Below are 21,364 nucleotides of genomic sequence, written 5' to 3'. Positions count from 1 at the left end.
TTTTCTGTGTGCACCTACTGTGGCCTGTCCCTTTGAAGACTGTGTATGTGGTGTGAGTTCTCCCTTTGAAGTTTGTGTAGGCTGTGTGTGCCTGTCCCTTTAAGACTGTGTGATAGTGTGCTATGTGTACATGCACCTGTCCCTTTAAAAATAAGCATCCCTTTAAGGCTGTGTGAGATATGTGTGCCTATCCCTTTAAGATTTTGAGAACGGGAGGTTGTGTGCGCATACTGTGATCTGTGCCTTTAAGACGTGTGTGGTGTAAATTGTGAGGCTGTGCTGTGTGAAGTGTGTTTTATACATTGGTACTGGCAGGGTGTAAAGCATTCAGTTACTTACTTATGTATAAAACCTGCTGAAATGTATACAAATAGGTAGCCAAATGGTTTCACCTATGGATCCATGCAGGTGATCAGAGCTCATGTGTAAGTGCTGAGAGAAAAGTGTATGGGGAAAACAAGGATTTTACATCCCCCAAATATGGTTCTTTTTTGTTGCTGGAGACACAAACACTGCAGTAATGTTGGCAGCTCTCATTTTTAAACTAAATTAATGCTGTCGCTGATAACATATTTTAGAAATCTAAACTTATATTTTTCCCTTGTTTATTTCTTTTTTTTACTGTTGCCATCATTGTATTCTGTTTAACAGAGGGCACATCCCAGATGCAGCCCTGGTGACATCAGTACACAAAGAGGAAGCAGAGCCTACAAAGGGGAGGAGATGTGGAGCATCCTGTGATGATGCAGCTGCCTCCTCCCTCCTGCATCCCTCTCCTCAGCATCACATTACCAAGCAATCCTACACGCCTCATTTCCCGGTGCTCTCTCAAGACTACTTGCCCTTCCAGTCCCCTGTTTTTCCATGTATCTACCCGGGAGCACAGTAGGAAGACACAGCCCACAGCATGCACTGGGGTGTTGCCTTCATTTCCTCCAGGTCTTGCGTTATTGAGCTGAGCCGCAATCAGACTCTGTCCCTGTGCTGGTGTGCGGGGTCAGAGGAACATTACTCCTTTTATGGGGACATTGTCGCCTTCCCCCTGCAGGACTACGGTGGCGTTATGTCAGGGCTGGGATCTGATTCCTGGTGGAAGAAAACATTGTATCTGACTGGGGGAGCACTGCTGGCTGCTGCTGCATATCTCTTACATGAGCTTCTGGCTATAAGGTGAGTGCAGAGAGGGGGGAAAGGATTATAAGGTGACCTACTGTACATTGCAGTTTTATAAATATGACCCTGAAATACCAAACTTGCTTATTTTACAATCAGAAATATATACACATCTAGACAATGTATATAGCATTTATCAGCTTGTATGTTGTTGTCTTACCCTTAAATTTACACTTCCTATTAACCCATAAGCTACAAGACAGAGTTGTGATGCATTGCAACTGTCTGGCAGTCAATTAAGTTAAAAGGTCCAAGCCAAGACCACACACTGTAAAAAATACCTTATATCTTAGCCTTTAGACTAGATAAAACAGAACATGCCAAGTTGTTTGTACTAAATCATTATTCAGTATTCATATGTCAATAACTAATCTTGCTTTACATAATGTTAACACTTTCCCTTCCATAGATAATAACCTTGTAGCTGTATGTGGAACAATTATGAATACATTTGCAAAATATTACAGGATATTATGGGAGGAAAGTGTAGAAATGGCAAATGCATTTTGTTTATTTTGCGAAAAAATATAATGCTACTGTGAAACTCACTCTATTCACTGCTAAGATTTAACATTTATCCATGTATGTTTGTGTTGGTTAGGTAGGTCTGTTATACTGATGTATTTACCTTACAAAGAGAGTGCTAATTAGCGTTCCTGCTCGTGTGTCAAGTTTGCTAGGTTTTTGCACGCATCAGGTTGCACTTGTATTATGATTTGAAACTAAAATGTTTGTACACAAATGCTAACCCGACATACGCAAAAAGTGGAACTATAGTGGAATATTGTGACCGCGTTAACGTATTTACTCATAGGCTTCAATGAAGTGCGAAAAGTGGAAAAAAAACATAATCACGCGCAGCCCCATTGCGTGTAACAAGTGCACTAACTTAACATACTATAAAAATATTTCACAATCCAATGTTCTTCACATAGCAGAATATTTTTTTTAATATTTTTTGAAAATTGCGTGTCAGCAAAATATTCTCTTTAATTTTTCTTAGTAGCAATATTTAATGGTCGACGTTTCGGCTTTCGCAGAAGCCTTCATCAAGACGAGTCAAAACTGTGGAATAAGAGAAAAAACATCCACTATTTGCAAACACAATACAATACATACACCCATCACCAGATATTTGTAATAACATTTAAATTCGGGACAACCCAAGAGACCCAAACAAGGATACCAAGCATGACACAACAGTGTAAGGTCACCACCAGCCACAAGATAGCGTCAACATCACTAGAGCCACACATCTAACTTGTATATTGTTGTAGGACTGCACCCAGGTACTGGAGTACTTACCAAGGTTGGGGTGCTGGAACAACCGCAGTTACAATTTTTATATATATATATATATATATATATATATATAATGTTTTTTTTTGTAAAATATATATCTATACCTATGTTTATTTATAAAATGTTTTACCAGGTAAAAAAATATTTTATATATATATATATATATATATATATATATATATATATATATATATATATATATATATATAATATTATGAGGTATATATAGAGAGATATATTGAGAAATATCTATTTAAAAATCCTTAGAACATATTCCCTTATGTGAAGAACATTGGAATGTGAAATATTTACAGTAAATACACAGTTAAATACTTTATTAAATATGATTATTGTATAAATATGATTTTACATGTTTTCAGCTACTTGACTGCAAAGGGTGCTCCAATATATGTATTTATATGTGTATATATGTCTGTAAATACATTTATACACACATTATTACATAAAAACATATGTACACACACATATATACATATACTGTATATATATATATATATATATATATATATATATATATATATATATATATATACATATTTAGACATGTATGAGTGTATCGCTATGTTAAAGCCCTTTGCAGCTCTTTTTTTCTAACATGAGACCTCCTATGTTTGAGCCCTTATAACTTTCGTATGCCATATTTAAAAAAAAAAAATTTTTATAAGACAGTGTTATTATCAGTCTAACTATACTTTACAATGTATTTTGGATGTGTTTTGTCTTACATAGCTCTGAAATTGCACTAACCCAACGCATGTTGAATTCAATTGTGCTTGAGCAAACGTGTTTACTTTCAACTTATAATACGTGCGCAACTTTTGAGGCGTGCAAAGAGCTGCAATATACCCCTTGTCGCTTGTGTGCAACAGTTTGCGCACCACTCTTAATATAGCCTAAAGTGTTTTTTATTTTTATTTTTTTATTATTTGTTGGTGTGAATAAAGCATTGCCTTGGCTCTTCCTCCAAGGATGTGGTATGATAACAGGTATTTTTTTATTCATTATATTTTCAATACATTTGTGTGAATACAAGTTATCTGTTAATATAAGTAATATATTGATTATACATCCATGCCCATACAGTAAATATCTTCTTAACAATCAGTTGGGTGAATTAACTGTTATGCTTTATTTATAAAGCTCCAGAATATTCCACAACACTTCAGCAAAATAAACACAACTAACTGAAGCACAGATAAAACTGTTCCTGCTGACTTGCTTATCAAGACTTTTTTATACAAACAAATCAGTTAATCACCATTGAAGTCTATGTGAATTTTTCGGAATAAACCATTTTATATTGTAAATTGTATTTTGTATTGTATTGTATTTTATAAAACTGATTAGAATAAAACCCTGTTTTGTTAATCAATACTGATAAATTATGTATTTGCAGAAACATATAAATTCTAATATGCCAAGAAATAGGGTTTTATAGCTAGAAGTCCTGATAATAAACTAATTAAATATTTGTATATTACACAAATTGCACCTTGTTTAATTTTGATATTTGTTAACAACAATACCCTATTTATACCTGTTAACAATATTATAATGGATTCTGTGCACAAATATGTGGGCCTCAATCACATAGAAGATAGTTAATAACTTGTTGAAGTCATGTAATAGTGTTTTTAAGCTTCTATACAGCCTCAATGTCTTGCAATGACATGTATGTTGTATCTATGTATGTTTGCCATAATTTCCATAATTTTCATTTATAAATAATTGGGTGTTTGGATCAGCAATTTCATTTTGATCTATCAAATAACTGAAGGACACAGTAATATTTCAGTAGTGAAATTAGGTTTATTGGATTAACAGAAAATGTGCAACATGCATCAAAACGAAATTAAACAGGTGCATAAATTTGGGCACCCTAGTAATTTTGTTGATTTGAATACCTGTAACTACCTAGCACTGATTAATTGGAACACACAATTGGTTTGGTGAGCCCATTAAGCCTTGAACTTCATTGACAGGTGCATCCAATCATGAGAAAAGGTATTTAAGGTTGCCAATTGCAAGTTTTTGTTCTCTTTGACTCTCCTCTGAAGAGTGGCAACATGGGGGCCTCAAAACAACTCTCAAATGACCTGAAAACAAAGATTGTTCAACATTATGGTTTAGGGGAAGGCTACAAAAATTTATTGCAGAGATTTAAGCTGTCAGTGTCCACTGTGAGGAACATAGTGAGGAAATGGAAGACCACAGGCACTTTTCTTGCTAAGGTCAGAAGTGGCAGGCCAAGTAAAATATCAGAGAGGCAAAGGATGGTGAGAATGGTAAAAAACAGCCCACAGACCACACTTGCTACCCACAGTAAAATTTGGTGGATGTTTTATCATGCTGTGGGGCTGTGTGGCCAGTGCTGCTACTAGGAATTTTGTTAAAGTTGAGGGTCGCATGGATTCTACTCAATATCAGCAGATACTTGAGAATAATGTTGAGGAATCAGTCACAAAGTTGAAGTTACGCCGGGGCTGGATATTTCAACAAAACAACGACCCAAAACACTGTTCAAAATCTACTCTGGCATTTATGCAGAGGAACAAGTACAATGTTCTGGAATGGCCATCTCAGTCCCCAGACCTGAATATCATTGAAAATCTGTGGGGTGATTTGAAGCAGGCTGTCCATGTTCAGCAACCATCAAACCTAACTGAACTGGAGATGTTTTGCAAGGAGGATTGGTCCAAAATACCTTCATCCAGAATCCAGACACCCATTACAGGCTATAGGAAGCATCTAGAGGCTGTTATTTCTGCTAAAGGAGGATCTACTAAATATTGATACAATATTTCTGTTGGGGTGCCCAAATTTATGCACCTTTCTAATTTCGTTTGGATGCATATTGCACATTTTCTGTTAATCCAATAAACCTAATTTCACTACTGAAATATTACTGTGTCCTTCAGTTATTTGATAGATCAAAATGAAATTGCTGATCCAAACACCCAATTATTTATAAATGAAAATCATAGAAATTGTCAGGGGTGCCTAAACTTTTGCATACAACTGTATATATATAAGTTCCCAATAGAACATTAAAGTTCGGATATGAACCTCCCACACCATACAGAATTTAATAATGTAATAGAATATAATATAACAGAATATATTTTTGATAGAGGAGTTAAAGTTCAAATGTACAATTCTTTTAACGTTTTATTGGCTCAAACAGGTCTACTGTTTAAGTAATCTCTAATAATTTTCTTTTATGACACAGATAGAGCATACAAGTTTAAATAACTTTCCAATTTAATTCTATTATCTTATTTGCTTCATTCTCTTGGTATCCTTTGTTGAATTAGCAGCAATGCACTACTGTGAGCTAGTTCACACACTGGAGGAGTTAATAACATGAGGCATATATGTGCAGCCACCAATCAGTAGCTCCTGAGTCTACATAGGTATGATTTTCATACAAAGGATACCAAGAGAACAAAACAAATTAGATAATAGAAGTAAATTGGAAAGTTGATTAAAATCACGTTCTACCTGAATCATGAAAGAAAAAATATTTAGTTTCATATCCCTTTAAATAAGAGTTTGAGAACAGGAGTAGAAGTTAAAGGACTATAAAACAGTAGCTGTAATCATTTTAGTCAAACATATCTTATGTGCTCTTACGTCAGCGGCATAGCATGATAAAACACACTACAGCAAATTATGTGCATTGTACTACATATATTACCTGTTTATTCTTATTCTGTAGCAGGCTCCATAGCTTCTGGTAATAGCTCTGTAAAGGGGCGGGGTCTGTACAGGAAGTGGGTGGGTGCTAGCAAGTGCACAGAGAATAGGTGTTCTCTCAAGCACCATAATTGGCACTTTTATATTTTATCTAATTTAAAAAGTAAATTAAATAAATATTGTTTATCAGCTTTACATTCATAAATATATTGCCTTCTATCTTAAAATATGTGTGTGTATTGGTCAGACAAAATGTTTTGTCTGAGGAAGTGGCATATATCCCAAAACGTCACACTAGAATGAACTGCTATTTGCCTTTTAAAATCCAGTGAGTGTGGGTTTTCTCTTTGCTAGATATATAAAAACTGAGGGAGGATTGCAAAAGCTTGTGTCACCCTGGGAGGTTCCCAGTTGGTGTGTTTGGATGTATGCCTTGTGTGGGTGTTGGTTAGGGTCCCAGGAAGGGAGAGACCTTTGGCGCCAAATGCAACTGACTCTCCTATTTTTGCTTTTAAACATTGCTGTGTGTCTGCTGGTGAGTGCCAGGCTTTCTGTGTGTTGTGTGGATAATTTTTGTAATGTTTCCTTATGGACCTGTCACACAGGCAGCTCAGGGGTTAACTGCCTGGGTTGCTGGGAACTGTGCAGTTTTCAGGGCTGTGGAGTTTACAGTGGCTTAGGCTGTGTACCCGGTCTAGTCTGAGAGTACAGTCCATTCCTGTGTATATTATACAAAGGGCTTGATTACAAATGGAACGCTAATTTATTGAGCACCCCCAAACGGGCAAATTTGCCTATGGAACCATGCTCTCGTGAGTGCAATGCTTTCATGTAATGCAACATTTGCGTGCGCTGTGTATTACTAAGTTGAGCACAAATATTGCTTTCGCAGAAGCAATATTTTGCGCTCAACTTGTAATCTAGCCCACATTGTAAAGAACGGCTGTCTAAAATCTATCTTGGATGAAGTAATGTAGGTAGGTAGCTCCTAGAACAAGTAAGATTCATAAAGTAGATACATTTTACTATATTATGTATTACCTAAGAAGAAAATGTTAGGTTTTTCCACCACTGTATTGGTGGTATATCTGACTTTAATATGGTGACATTATGTATGTGTATATATTTTCTTTTTCTTGTAGAAAAGAACAGAAAGTTGACTCTAAGGATGCAATTATTCTCCATCAGTTTTCCCGCCCAAATAATGGAGTGCCCAGTTTATCTCCATTTTGCCTGAAATTGGAAACATACTTACGAATGGCTGACTTACCATATCAGGTAATATGCTATAATCAGCAACACTGTTATTATATAAAATGACAAGATTTTTTAAATATTTTTTTTAAATGGAGAATTCTGTATTCTTTCCCATAGAATTCTTAGTAAATTAAGCAATGGAACTAAAGCAAAGTTTGGTTAGGCATGATGCTTTCCTGATCGAACTGTGAGTACAAAGATTACATAGTACATAGCTATCTATAGAAATGTACACAGGTCAGAGACCCTCAGTTGGGTATGGGTAACTTAATCAGGGTGCCACATTTAAAGTATTTTTTATGCATAGTTTATATCACCAAATAAAATAATCAAGGTGTCATGCTAACCTTTGTGATCCCACTTGCACGCTAACTTCGCTTAAAGTAAACTTTTAACACAGGCGGATCAGTACATGTATTGCAAGTTGAAAGTAAAAAGTTAGTGCACAAGCGAAACCTGTTGCGCACTAATTAACATCTCCTTATAGACTTCAATGGAGCACTCTGTTAAAAAAAAATCTTGTGCGCCAACCCGACACCGCATTAGACCATCAGCGTTAAAGCCAAAGTTAGTTAAGAATACTTTACATTTTAATGTTCTTCACATAAAAGAAAATGTTCTTTTTATTTTAAAATATGTATTTCTATATACAGTATATCTGTATATATTTTTGATAAAATCATTTGAGTACCATCTTCTCCTTTATAGTAGCTTTCCCACAGCATTAATTGAATTTATACTGGCAGCACTAAAAATTTTACTTTTTCCACAAATTTTTTTTCAATTTGACTCCATGAATTTTACATCCAAATGTGCGGCACATGCCCTCTCCTATGCGAACCTCTACCTTGGATGGTTTGAAGCTACAAATATCTTTGGCCAACACAATAAATTTATACAACAGATAAAATTCTATGCAAGATACATAGATGACCTGCTACTTATATGGACAGGCTCTATGACCGAGGTAGAGATTTTGTACACTTTCTAAATGGCAATAATCTAAATTTAAGATTCACCTACCAAGTAGATCATACCCATATTAATTATTTGGACATTGTGTTAAGTGGACATAGGGACAAATTACAGGCAGAATTATATAGAAAAATATTGCGGGTAATACCATACTACGGGCAGACTCCTGTCACCCTAGCCACCTTAAAAACGGTATCCCTAAAGGCCAACTCATTAGGGTAAGGAGAATTTGCACCAATGACAATGATTATGAAAAGCACTCCCTCCAACTTGTTGACAGACTAACAAAACGAGGATATGACAGACACCAATTAACGATTTTACAAAAGGAAATAGGTAAAACACAGCGTGAAAAATTGTTGGGAAACATAGACCCCAGTCAATCCAAAGGGCTAAAAAGCAAACACAAGAATAACAGATGGAAAGGAAAAAAGCTTAATTTTGTAACACAGTATAGTAACCAATTTAATAAGGTTAAGACTATTATCCAACAGAATCTGGACATATTAAAACTAGATGAGACACTAAGAGAATGCCTAAAATCAGGTATACAATTTGTCTCTAAAAGAGCGCCCACTATAGGAAGCAGAATTACACAATATGTCTATAATAGTACAACAAAATCTTAGGAAACCTGGCTTACCAAAAAATGTTTTTTTTTAGGTGTGGGAGACACTGCAAAGTATGCGTACACTGTATAGTAGGGAGTACTTTCTCTTCGACTTCCACAAGTAATATCTTTACAATTAACTATAGACTGGACTGTTGTTCATGTTATGTTATCTATTTAATTACTTGTGGACTGTGCGAAAAACAATATACAGGTTGCACAAGTACTGTAGACCTTTAAAAGACAGAATCCGGGAGCACTTAACCTCATTAGACAAATCTCCCCAAAACCCCAGTTGCAAAACATTTCTTTAAACATCGATATATTACAAGTAATAACAATATATTAAAATTCCAAGCCATCGACTATGTCCCCAAAAATGTAAGGGGGGTGATAGATTTAGGAAACTTCTAGACAAAGAAGCACAGTTGATTTTCAAGTTAGGTACATAGGAACAGAAGGGTATAAACTCTAGGTGGGATATTGATTTCCACCAGGGTACCTAGGAATCTGACATATGATATTTTGTTTCCAATGCTTACATATGTTTCTTGTACCAGTCATATTTCTCTCACCTTGTTTTCCCCACATCTTACCTATTGTTTGTGTTAAACCCCTTTTTAAATTAAATATTGTACATTAGCAATGTAAAGGAAGGGACCTTACATCCTGTAGTAAGATGATTTCTATCTATTGGTAGCTTAACATTTAGGACTAATATCCTTTTTTTCTGTTCTGTACCAGGTAGACTATGAGATATGTCACATTACTCAAGGGCCTACTTTTATAAATTTAAGACCACAAGATTGCTTATCTGCAACATTTGTGTTGTCTAATAACTTGTTATGACCCTTGTTAAGCGGATTATGTCGGATAGACATTTGATAAATCGGCCCCTTAGACTTTACGCTAATCCATTTAGTGCTCAATAGTTTACTTCCAACTTGTAATATTTGAGTTAGTGCAGTCGTGATATTCCTTATCGTGTCCCGCGCTAACATTAGTGTGCCACTTGTAATCTAGCCCTAAATGTTTAAAATAATTTATAACTCAATTTATTAGAAAAATTGTAGTTAATGGATCACCAGCGGAAAAGCCTCATGAGTATGCTAATTTTATCACCTTTTGCTGTGGGCATTTAGCGATAGATATACTGTAATTGAGCTCCTGCACTGATCGAGAAATCAGTGTGTAGGGCCTTGCAGGATTCTCTCCAACATTTTTAGAGATATTAGAAAAAATCCAGAATTTTCATTTTAAATTACATGAAAAGCATAAAAAAATAAATAAAGTAAGTACATTGCAAAGTTGATTTACGCTTTACGTTTTTTTTTAAAGTCGTGGTAACAAATAGATTTTGCGAGCCCAACATTGCATTCTTCCTTAGACTTCAATGGAGCAGAAAAAAAAACACTCACAAGTCCCACAAACACTGTTATTTAAAAGAGCAATATAAGAAGAGAATATTGCATATTTCATAATCCAATGTTCTGCACATAGCAGAATATGTTCTATTCATTCTTAAAGAGATATTTAAATAGATTTCTGAAGTTTTTTTGTACCTTTATATTATGATTTTACATGTTTTTATCTACTTGACTGCAAAGGGCTCCAATGCATATATATATAATATGGTAAAGCAAGGGAACCAGCATTCCATACATAACAGCCTCCGGGGTGCACTTCAAATAAAAGTAATAATCAAAATTGCAGGGAAGGCACTCTCCGTTTTAAATAACTTTTATTCGGGTAAACGTTTTCGGGGTTTCCCCCGTCCTCAGACACTTTTATTCGGGTAAACGTTTTCGGGGTTTCCCCCGTCCTCAGACCCTGAAAACGTTTACCCGAATAAAAGTTATTTAAAACGGAGAGTGCCTTCCCTGCAATTTTGATTATATATATATATATCCTATATAATAAAAGGCCAAGTGTGTTTGTCCGAAGCTGTCATGCGCAGTAGAGACAGCACGAGGACAAACACACCTGGCCTTTGAGTCCCTAGCTGATCTGCGGCAGAAGTGGGCATGACCGGCGTGACGGGGGCGTGGTCAGGCATGAATTGCAGCGAAGGGGGCGTGGCTGGGCAGGAAAGGGGGCGTGGAGGAGGGGTGAGAGATAGAGAGGGGAGACAGATAGAGAGGGGGAGGAGAGAGAGGGGGAGAGAGAGGGGAAGGGAAAGGGAAAGAGAGGAGGGGAGAGAGAGAGAACAGAAGAGGGTGAATAGAGAGAGCAGAAGAGGGGGGAAAGAGAGAGATATAGCAAAAGAGAGAGGGGAGAGAGACAGCGAAAGAGAGGGGGAGAGAGACAGCAAAAGAGAGGGGGAGAGAGACAGCAAGAGAGGGGGGAGAGAGACAGCAAAAGAGAGAGGGGGAGAGAGACAGCAAAAGAGAGGGGGGAGAGAGACAGCAAAAGAGATGGGGGAGAGAGACAGCAAAAGAGAGGGGGGGAAGAGAGACAGCAAAAGAGAGAGGGGAAGAGAGACAGCAAAAGAGAGGGGGGAGAGAGACAGTAAAAGAGAGGGGGGAGAGAGACAGCAAAAGAGAGATGGGGAGAGAGAGACAGCAAAAGAGAGGGGAGAGAGGGGGGAGAGAGTGCAAAAGAGATGGGGGGGAGAGAGAGTGCAAAATAGGGGGGGGAGAGAGAGAGAGCGCAAAAGAGAGGGGGAGAGAGAGAGCGTAAAAGAGAGGGGGAGAGAGCGCAAAAGAAAGGGGGAGAGAGAGAGCGTAAAAGAGAGGGGGGAGAGAGCACAAAAGAGAGGGGGGAGAGAGAGATCTCAAAAGAGAGGGGGGGAGAGAGAGAGAGAGCAAAAGATAGGGGACAGAGAGTGCAAAAGAGAGGGGGAGAGAGCGCAAAAGAGAGAGCTCAAAAGAGAGGGGGGAGAGAGAAAGCTCAAAAGAGAGGGGGAGAGAGAGAGCAAAAGAGAGGGGGAGGGAGAGAGCGCAAGGGGTGGGACCACTGTACTGCAAAAAATGGCCCGTGTGAATGGGCTTTAGGACTGGTATATACATATTTAAACATGTATGTATTTCTATGTTAAAGCCCTTTGCCTGTCTTTTTTTTTCTAACACCTGAAACCTCATATATTTGAGCCCATAACTTTTTTGGGGAATATTTTTTTTAAATAATTTTTATTAGTTAGTGTTATTATGAGTGTAAATGTACTTTTAAATGTGATGTTGATGTGTTTTGTGGCACTTTCTTGACTTGCGTAACAGTTAACCAGAGCTCTGAAGTCACGGTAATCCATCTAGGGTAAATTGCAATTGCACTCATGCATTCACGTTTACTTTAAACTTGTAATACAAGAGGACTTTAACTTGCGTACAAGCGGTCGGGAAAAACCAACAGCGCGCCACTTGTAATCTTGCCCTTTATGGGAAATAACATTTTATTTTATGTCCTTTTAAATCATAGTTTGTTTATGGTCTCTTATAAAAAGACACAATAACCAAATGAGTTATGGTTTAAAAAATACAATGAAAAGAAACATACTTCCCTCTTTCAGGATTCAGCCAAAGAGAAACAGTGGCACAATAAAATAAAAGAGCGAAAACAAAGAGTTGTTCATTCACAAATTCCATGTAACCCACGGGTTCATTAATTCAGAGTGAAACTCTTAATTTATTATTGCATAGCGTCTCAGGCTTTCCTTTTTGATAGCTGTAGTAAAGCTGGAGACCATTTATCACAAGGAAGAAATAGATCTCTGAAGCAGAGTGATACGTTTTTAATTACTTGGAATTAGTCAGTACATAAGACTCCTATATATATATAATTTAATTATTGTATTGCACCTTTTTCTTTGTTTTTACTTTTAAAATATTTAGTCCATCTTTGTCAACCTCCTCTGCTAGATCTGGTCACCTCTCAAATGAACCAAATGTGTATTATCATCATTCTGGTTATTTACTTTATCCCTTAGCACAGTGCTGCACAACATATTGGCATATTTTAAATAATGAATGTTCATTGTTGTGTCTTACTAAACTATTAATAGAGGAGACTACACATTGTTTCCCCTCTCCTCCGTCTAAATATAGGTAGAAAGGAGTTACGCTTAAACACACATTAATTATGCAAGTTCAATGGCTTCAGCCCTTAAATGACACAGAGATCTGCATATTCCAGGCTACATAAAGAAAAAACAAAACATATTTGAGAATTCTCTCTGCTTTTGATTTGTGTAGTCTGGCTGGCTTAATTGAGCATTTGCCCTCAGAATAAGATCTAATATAATGAAATCACTGCTACCTCACCCGGGTTAGCCCGGGTTAGCCCCCCCATATTCAAAATTTTAACAAACGTTCATTCCATTTGTTAGATCAGGTTAGATCAACTGTTCTTTTTCGTTAGAGCTACCTTAAAATATGAAATAATAACAATCTTTTTCAGGGGAGATAATCCGTAGCCAGCCCCCCTCAACAAAAATGTTGACAAAATGTTATTGATTATGATAGCTCCACGTTAGATCAGGTTTGATCAGCCAAATGTTTTGTTAAATCTAGTCTAATTACTGAGATATTGCATTTTTAATGAGGGGGGGCTAGCCCCCCTCAACTGAAATCTGGACCAAATTTGATTGATTTTGATAGATATAAGTTAGATCAGGTTAGATCAACTGTTTTTTACGTTAGATCTATCACGCAAGAGGCGGTAATCACAATCCTAGTTTGTGTGCGGGGGAGGGGTGATCCCCGGGTTAGCCCCCCCTCAACTGAAATCTAGACCAAATTTTATTGATTTTGATATATATATGTTAGAGGCGGTATTCACAATCCTAGTTTGTGTGGGGGGAGGGTTGATCAGAACCGGTGATCTTCAGAGCCATCAAGTCAGTGTAAAAATTAAAAATTCTGTTAAAGGTGAACACTTTGTTTTGTTTTTTTCTTGACTAGTTTACAGGGCCGTTTCTTGGGGCACAGTGACAGCAGCACAGCTACTTCAGAGCTTACAGTGTGTCACAGCCTTAAGTGAGTGTATGTGTGCTGTGTGTGTATATGAGTGTGTGTATGTGTGATGTGCTTGCATATACTGTATGTGGGTGTATGTGTGATGTGCGTGTATATGAGTGTGTGTGTGTGGGTGTATGTGTGATGTGCGTGCATATGAGTGTGTGTGTGTGGGTGTATGTGTGATGTGCGTGCATATGAGTGTGTGTATGTGTGATGTGTGTGTATATGAGTGTGTGTATGTGTGATGTACTTGCATATACTGTATGTGGGTGTATGTGTGATGTGCGTGCATATGAGTGTGTGTGTGGGTGTATGAGTGTGTGTGTGTGTGGGTGTATGTGTGATGTGCGTGCATATGAGTGTGTGTGTGTGTATGTGTGATGTGCGTGCATATGAGTGTGTGTATGTGTGATGTGCTTGCATATGAGTGTGTGTATGTGGGTGTATGTGTGATGTGCGTGCATATGAGTGTGTGTGTGTGGGTGTATGAGTGTGTGTGTGTGGGTGTATGTGTGATGTGAGTGCATATGAGTGTGTGTGTGTGTATGTGTGATGTGTGTGCATATGAGTGTGTGTATGTGTGATGTGCTTGCATATGAGTGTGTGTATGTGGGTGTATGTGTGATGTGCGTGCATATGAGTGTGTGTGTGTGTGGGTGTATGTGTGATGTGCGTGCATATGAGTGTGTGTGTATGTGTGATGTGCGTGCATATGAGTGTGTGTGTAAGAAGGTATATGTGTGATGTGTGTGCATATGAGTGTGTGTATGTGTGATGTGCTTGCATATGAGTGTGTATATGTGGGTGTATGTGTGATGTGCGTGCATATGAGTGTGTGTGTGGGTGTATGTGTGATGTGCGTGCATATGAGTGTGTGTGTGGGTGTATGTGTGATGTGCGTGCATATGAGTGTGTGTATGTGTGATGTTCGTGCATATGAGTGTGTGTATGTGTGATGTGCGTGCATATGAGTGGGTGTATGTGTGATGTGCGTGCATATGAGTGTGTGTATGTGTGATGTGCTTGCATATGAGTGTGTGTATGTGGGTGTATGTGTGATGTGCGTGCATATGAGAGTGTGTGTAAGAAGGTATATGTGTGATGTGCGTGCATATGAGTGTTTGGAAGTGGGTGTATGTGTGATCTGCTTACATATGAGTGTGTGTAAGTGGGTGTATGTGTGATGTGGGTGCAAATGAGTGTGTGTATGTGGGGTCTGCGTTCATACAAGTGTATTTCTGTAGTGCTGGATGTTACATATTGGGGGATATTTACCATCCCTGCAGGCGGCCAGGTTTCATAGCAAGGTAAAATTTAATTTTGCACAAGAGGATTCTTGTGCAATGCCATTCCCTGCTGTGGTGCAAACAGTTGCACAATAGCACAGCATTTCAATCATCCTGAACAAGCGAGTGTTAAAGGGACAGTCAAGTCCGAAAAAAACTTTTATCAAATAGGGCATGTCATTTTTTTTTTTTTAAATCTTTTATTTCTGTCCAGCGTTTCCCGCCTTGCAGGGTGTAAAGCTAAATACTAAATCACAGATAACATGATTCTCTGTTTCATCAGCATCCAATATAACTCCATAAAACAGAAAGAAAAAAACAAAAAATAAACAAAAGGCGAAATATACATAGATTTTATTTAGTACCTTATAATCTATTGGTTAGTTTATCTTTTTAAGGAATAAGGAAAAGAAAAAAAATAATAAATAAACAATAAAAAATAAAATAAAATATGGGAGTAAATGGGCAAGATAGCTTGAATTCCTACCACATTCCCAGCAGCACTAGCTCTGAATTCTTAAATGGAAAAATCAGGTGATCTATCTCAGCAGGGGAAAGAGTTTTAATAAAAACTGACCACTTTTTAAAAAACTGCCTGATATTAGCTTCATCATTCAAATTAGTGTCTATTTGTTCCAAAATACATTCACCTAGATTACGAGTTTTGCGTTAGAAGCTGTGCTGTGCTAACGAGCAGTTTATACTCACCGCTCACTTACAGACAGCGCTGGTATTACGGGTTTTTACAAACCCGGCGTTAACCGCAAAAAAGTGATCGTAGAGCAAAATTTCGCTCCACATCTCACCTCAATACCAGCGCTGCTTACGTTAGCGGTGAGCTGGCTAAACGTGTTCGTGCACAATTTCCCCATAGGAATCAATGGGGGAGAGCCGGCTGAAAAAAAACTAACACCTGCAAAAAAGCAGCGTAAAGCTCCTAACGCAGCCCCATTGATTCCTATGGGGAAAATACATTTAGGTCACTCTACACCTAACACCCTAACATGAACCCCGAGTCTAAACACCCCTAATCTTACACTTATTAACCCCTAATCTGCCGCCCGACATCGCCGACACCTACATTATATTATTAACCCCTAATCTGCCGCTCCGGACACCGCCGCCACCTACATTATACTTATGAACCCCTAATCTGCTGCCCCCAACATCGCAGACACCTACATTATATTTATTAACCCCTGATCTGCCGCCCCCAATGTCGCTGCAACCTAACTACATTTATTAACCCCTAATCTGCCGCCCCCAACGTCGCCACCACTATAATAAAGTTATTAACCCTTAATCCTAAATCTAACCCTAACGCTAACCCCCCTAACTTAAATATAATTTAAATAAATCTAAATAAAATTACTACAATTAACTAAATAATTCCTATTTAAAACTAAATACTTACCTATAAAATAAACCCTAAGATAGCTACAATATAACTAATAGTTACATTGTAGCTAGATTAGGGTTTATTTTTATTTTACAGGCAACTTTGTATTTATTTTAACTAGGTACAATAGTTATTAAATAGTTATTAACTATTTAATAACTACCTAGTTAAAATAAAGACAAATTTACCTGTAAAATAAAACCTAACCTAAGTTACAATTACACCTAACACTACACTACAATTAAATTAATTACCTAAATTAAATACAATTAATTACAATTAAATAAAATTATCTAAAGTACACCCCCCCACTAAATTACAGAAAATAATAAAGAAATTACAAGATTTTTAAACTAATTACACCTAATCTAATCCCCCAAACAAAATAAAAAAAGCCCCCCATAAAATAAAAGCCCTACCCTACACTAAATTACAAATAGCCCTTAAAAGGGCCTTTTGCGGGGCATTGCTCCAAAGTAATCAGCTCTTTTACCTGAAAAAAAAATTACAATCCCCCCCAACCCCCACACAACCAACCCTACTCTAAAACCCACCCAATCCCCCCTTAAAAAAACACTAACCCGTTGAGGACTTCGGCCCGGTTGGGTGAAGATGTCTCCCGGTAAGGTGATCTTCAGGGGGTTAGTGTTAGGTTTTTCAAAGGGGGGATTGGGTGGGTTTTAGAGTAGGGTTGGTTGTGTGGGTGGTGGGTTTTAATGTTGGGGGGAATTGTAATTTGTTTTTTCAGGTAAAAGAGCTCATTACTTTGGGGCAATGCCCCACAAAAGGCCCTTTTAAGGGCTATTTGTAATTTAGTGTAGGGTAGGGCTTTTTTTATTTTGGGGGGCTTTTTTATTTTGTTAGGGGGATTAGATTAGGTGTAATTAGTTTAAAAATCTTGTAATTTCTTTATTATTTTCTGTAATTTAGTGGGGTTTTTTGTACTTAAGATAATTTTATTTAATTGTAATTAATTGTATTTAATTTAGGTAATTAATTTAATTGTAGTGCAGTGTTAGGTGTAATTGTAACTTAGGTTAGGTTTTATTTTACAGGTAAATTTGTCTTTATTTTAACTAGGTAGTTATTAAATAGTTAATAACTATTTAATAACTATTGTACCTAGTTAAAATAAATACAAAGTTGCCTGTAAAATAAAAATAAACCCTAAGCTAGCTACAATGTAACTATTAGTTATATTGTAGCTAGCTTAGTAGGGTTTATTTTATAGGTAAGTATTTAGTTTTAAATAGGAATTATTTAGTTAATTGTAGTAATTTTATTTAGATTTATTTAAATTATATTTAAGTTAGGGGGGGGTTAGGGTTAGACTTAGATTTAGGGGTTAATAACTTTATTATAGTGGCGGCGACGTTGGGGGTGGCAGATTAGGGGTTAATAAATGTAGGTAGGTGTCGGCGATGTTAGGGCCGGCAGATTAGGGGTTAATAATATTTAAATAGTGTTTGCGATGCGGGAGTGCGGCAGATTTAGGGGTTAATATATTTATTATAGTGGTGGCGATGTCCGGTTCGGCAGATTAGGGGTTAAAAAATTTATTTTAGTGTTTGCGACGTCGAAGGGCCTCGGTTTAGGGGTTAATAGGTAGTTTATGGGTGCTAGTGTACTTTTTAGCACTTTAGCTAAGAGTTTTATGCTACAGCGTTGTAGTATAAAACTCTTAACTACTGACTTTTAAATGCGGTACCAGTCTTGACAGGAGAGGGTGTACCGCTCACTTTTGGTCAGACTCGTAATACCCGCGCTATGCAAGTCCCATTGAAAATATAGGATACGCAATTGACGTAAGTGGATTTGCGGTATTTCCGAGTCTGGCCAAAAAAGTTAGCGGTACACCTGTACCTGCAAGACTCGTAATACCAGCGGGCGTTAAAAAGCAGCATTGGGACCGGCCAACGCTGCTTTTTAAGCCTAAAGCAAGACTCGTAATCTAGCCAATTGTTTCTTCAGACAGTTTTTGACTTCTAAGATACTGGGGGTTGCATTCACTTTCCATTTTTTGAAAATTAAATATCTAGCTGCAAGAACAGTCATACTAATTTCATTTAACTGAGGTACTTCTCTATCCTTACCTAAAAAAAAAATAAAGACCAATGCTAGTGCCAGAGGGAAGACCTTCAATGACTTGTTTAGCCAGTATTCTAGTTTCAACCAAAAATATCTTATTTTAGGACAATTCCAGATCATATGTAAAAGGTCAGCTGCAGGCAACGAACATTTTGGGCACTTGTTAAATTCCAAATTCCCACACATGGATCTTTTTTCAGGGGTAAAGTATGACTTATATAGATGTTTAATGTGCGATTCCCTCCACGTAGAGGACAGAGTGACCTGTGTGATTTTTGAAATGGAAGCTTGGACAGACCTAATATCAATGTTGTTATAAGGTATCAGTACATTCCAGTCGATAGCAATTTTTTATAAGTTAGATATACCCTTAAGAGAACTGAGTAGTTGGTAACATGGGGAAATTGACATGTGCCCATTTTTAACCAAAACTAACCAACTTTCCAAATTCCCCAAGGTCCAGCACCAGCCTGATTCATTCGTTAATTCTACAACAAAATGTCTTGCTTGTAAATACGCGAAAAACTCCTTATTAGAGAGATTGAATTCTTCCTTAAGAACACCAAAGGTTTTGACACACTGCCTATCTTTATCTATTAGGTGAGAAACCTTATCCAAACCTAAATTATACCACCTTTAAAAAGGTGCTGATTGCATGGCCGCTGGAAATTTGGGATTCCCCACAAAAGGTAGATAATTAGAAACATTGCAATCTAAAGCCAAGAAATTACCCATCTTCCACCAAAGTTTTTTTATTTCTTGGGTTATTAGTTTGGGTTTGCACTGAATTAAGGCTACAGGCAGGAACGGATGACATACATTTTTTTCCAGTTTGTTATCTGTAACATAGTAAATGGTAAAAATCCAGTCTGCCACTATACGTGGAAGAGAAGCAAACTTATACAAGTGCAAGTCTGGTAGTGCAAATCCACCATATTTTCTAGGTAGATGAAATTTATTAATTTTTTATTTTGCCATTTAAAACTTCTCAGTGCAGTATTGAACAGCCTTATATCCTTCCCTTTAAGAATTATTGGAATATTCTGAAGAACATATAGCATTTTCGTAAGAAGAACCATCTTATACAGAGTTATCCGACCTGAGATAGATAATGGGAGATTTTGCCAATTTTTCAATTTCTCTTTGATTTCTGTCAAAACTGGGGGAATATTGAGAATAGAATAATTGTCTGGGTTAGAGGAGATAAAGACACCAAGATATTTAAATGAGTCTATGACAACCCAAAAGGGTATATTTAGTGGGGGGTCTTTATTTTTCCTTAACCATAAAAGCTCAGACTTGGAAGTGTTAACCCTATAACCTGAGAAGGATCCAAATTGATCAATAATTGATGATAGTTTTGGTATATTATTCCTAGTGTTCAAAAGATACAGAAGGATATCGTCAGCATAAAGAGCTATTTTAAGCTCCTTCCTTCCTATTTTGATACCTTCTAATTGATGTCTGACCATGATTGCTAGAGGTTCAATCGAGACGTTGAAAAGGAGGGGAGAGAGAGGACACCCCTGCCGTGTTCCTCTCTTTAACGTAATATCTGACGATAATATATTATTGATTAACAGTCTCATATGGGGTTTCTCATACAAATTCTCAATAAATTTGAGAAACTTGCCTTTAAGACCAAATTTAAATAGAGAAAATTTGAAATGATCATAGTGAGTCAAATGCTTTCTCAGCGTCTATTGAAATCATTGCCAGGTTAGGGGTATCCTCCTCCCCCCCCAGTTCCGACCCCTCCAATGTCTGGAAATATTCAACCACCATCAAAACTTCCCTTATTTTAGCTGAAGAATTCCATTTATATAGGAACCCAGCTTGATCCTTGTGAATGATGCTAGGGAGTATAGACTGTAACCTTTTTGCTAAAATGGAGGTGAAAATCTTATAGTCAGAATTCAGAAGGGCTAAAGGTCTGTATGACTCCTTCTTGCTAGGATCTTTCCCTTGTTTGAGTATTAGAGTCGTCTGTGAGGCAGAGAAGTAAGAAGTTACTGGATTGCTATCAATATACAAGGCATTAAAAAGCTGGCATAGATGCGGAACAATCAGTGGAGAGAGAATTTTATAAAACTCGTTCGGTAGCGCGTCCGGTCCTGGCACTTTATTTGGACTCTCTCAGTTTCCGCCTCAAGAATGGGGGCATTCAAAGTTTCACAAGATTTGAATATAAGTGTGGGATGTATAATTTTACTCCAGAACTCATCATATTGGGTCTTATCCGAATTTTTAAAGGAATAGGGTTCTTGATAATAGTTTGTGAGAACCTCTGATCTGAAATCTCTTCTGTCTTTATCAGAGTTTTCCCTATTTTAGCAAAAAAGTTACACTCTATACTCCCTAGCATCATTCATAAGGATAACGCTGGGTTCCTATATAAACAGAATTATTCAGCTAAAATAAGGGAGGTTTTGATGGTGGTTGAATATTGGAGGGGTCGGAACTGGGGGGGGGGGGGGGAGGAGGACACCCCTGACCTGGCAATCATTTCAATAGATGCTGAGAAAGCATTTGACTCAGTACACTATGATCATTTAAAATTTTCTCTAGTTAAATTTGGTCTTAAAGGCAAGTTTCTCAAATGTAT

General features: G+C 37.3%; 1 protein-coding gene across 1 annotated transcript in view; it reads left to right on the top strand.

Moving 5' to 3' along the window:
* The first annotated feature begins 640 nt into the window (after nucleotides 1-640).
* The window catches only part of FAXC (failed axon connections homolog, metaxin like GST domain containing), a 75,885-nt gene continuing 55,161 nt past the window's right edge, over nucleotides 641-21,364 (top strand). Inside the window, exons 1-2 of the mRNA XM_053709104.1 lie at nucleotides 641-1,170; nucleotides 7,335-7,470. Coding sequence (XP_053565079.1) covers nucleotides 908-1,170; nucleotides 7,335-7,470 — 399 coding nt within the window. The 5' untranslated portion in view covers nucleotides 641-907. The remainder of the gene's footprint in view (nucleotides 1,171-7,334; nucleotides 7,471-21,364) is intronic.

This window comes from Bombina bombina, chromosome 4 (genome assembly GCF_027579735.1).
Source record: "Bombina bombina isolate aBomBom1 chromosome 4, aBomBom1.pri, whole genome shotgun sequence".
Classification (NCBI taxonomy): Eukaryota; Metazoa; Chordata; class Amphibia; order Anura; family Bombinatoridae; genus Bombina; species Bombina bombina.
Note: the sequence above shows the minus strand (reverse complement) of the source record. Positions and strands in the feature narration are given on the sequence as shown.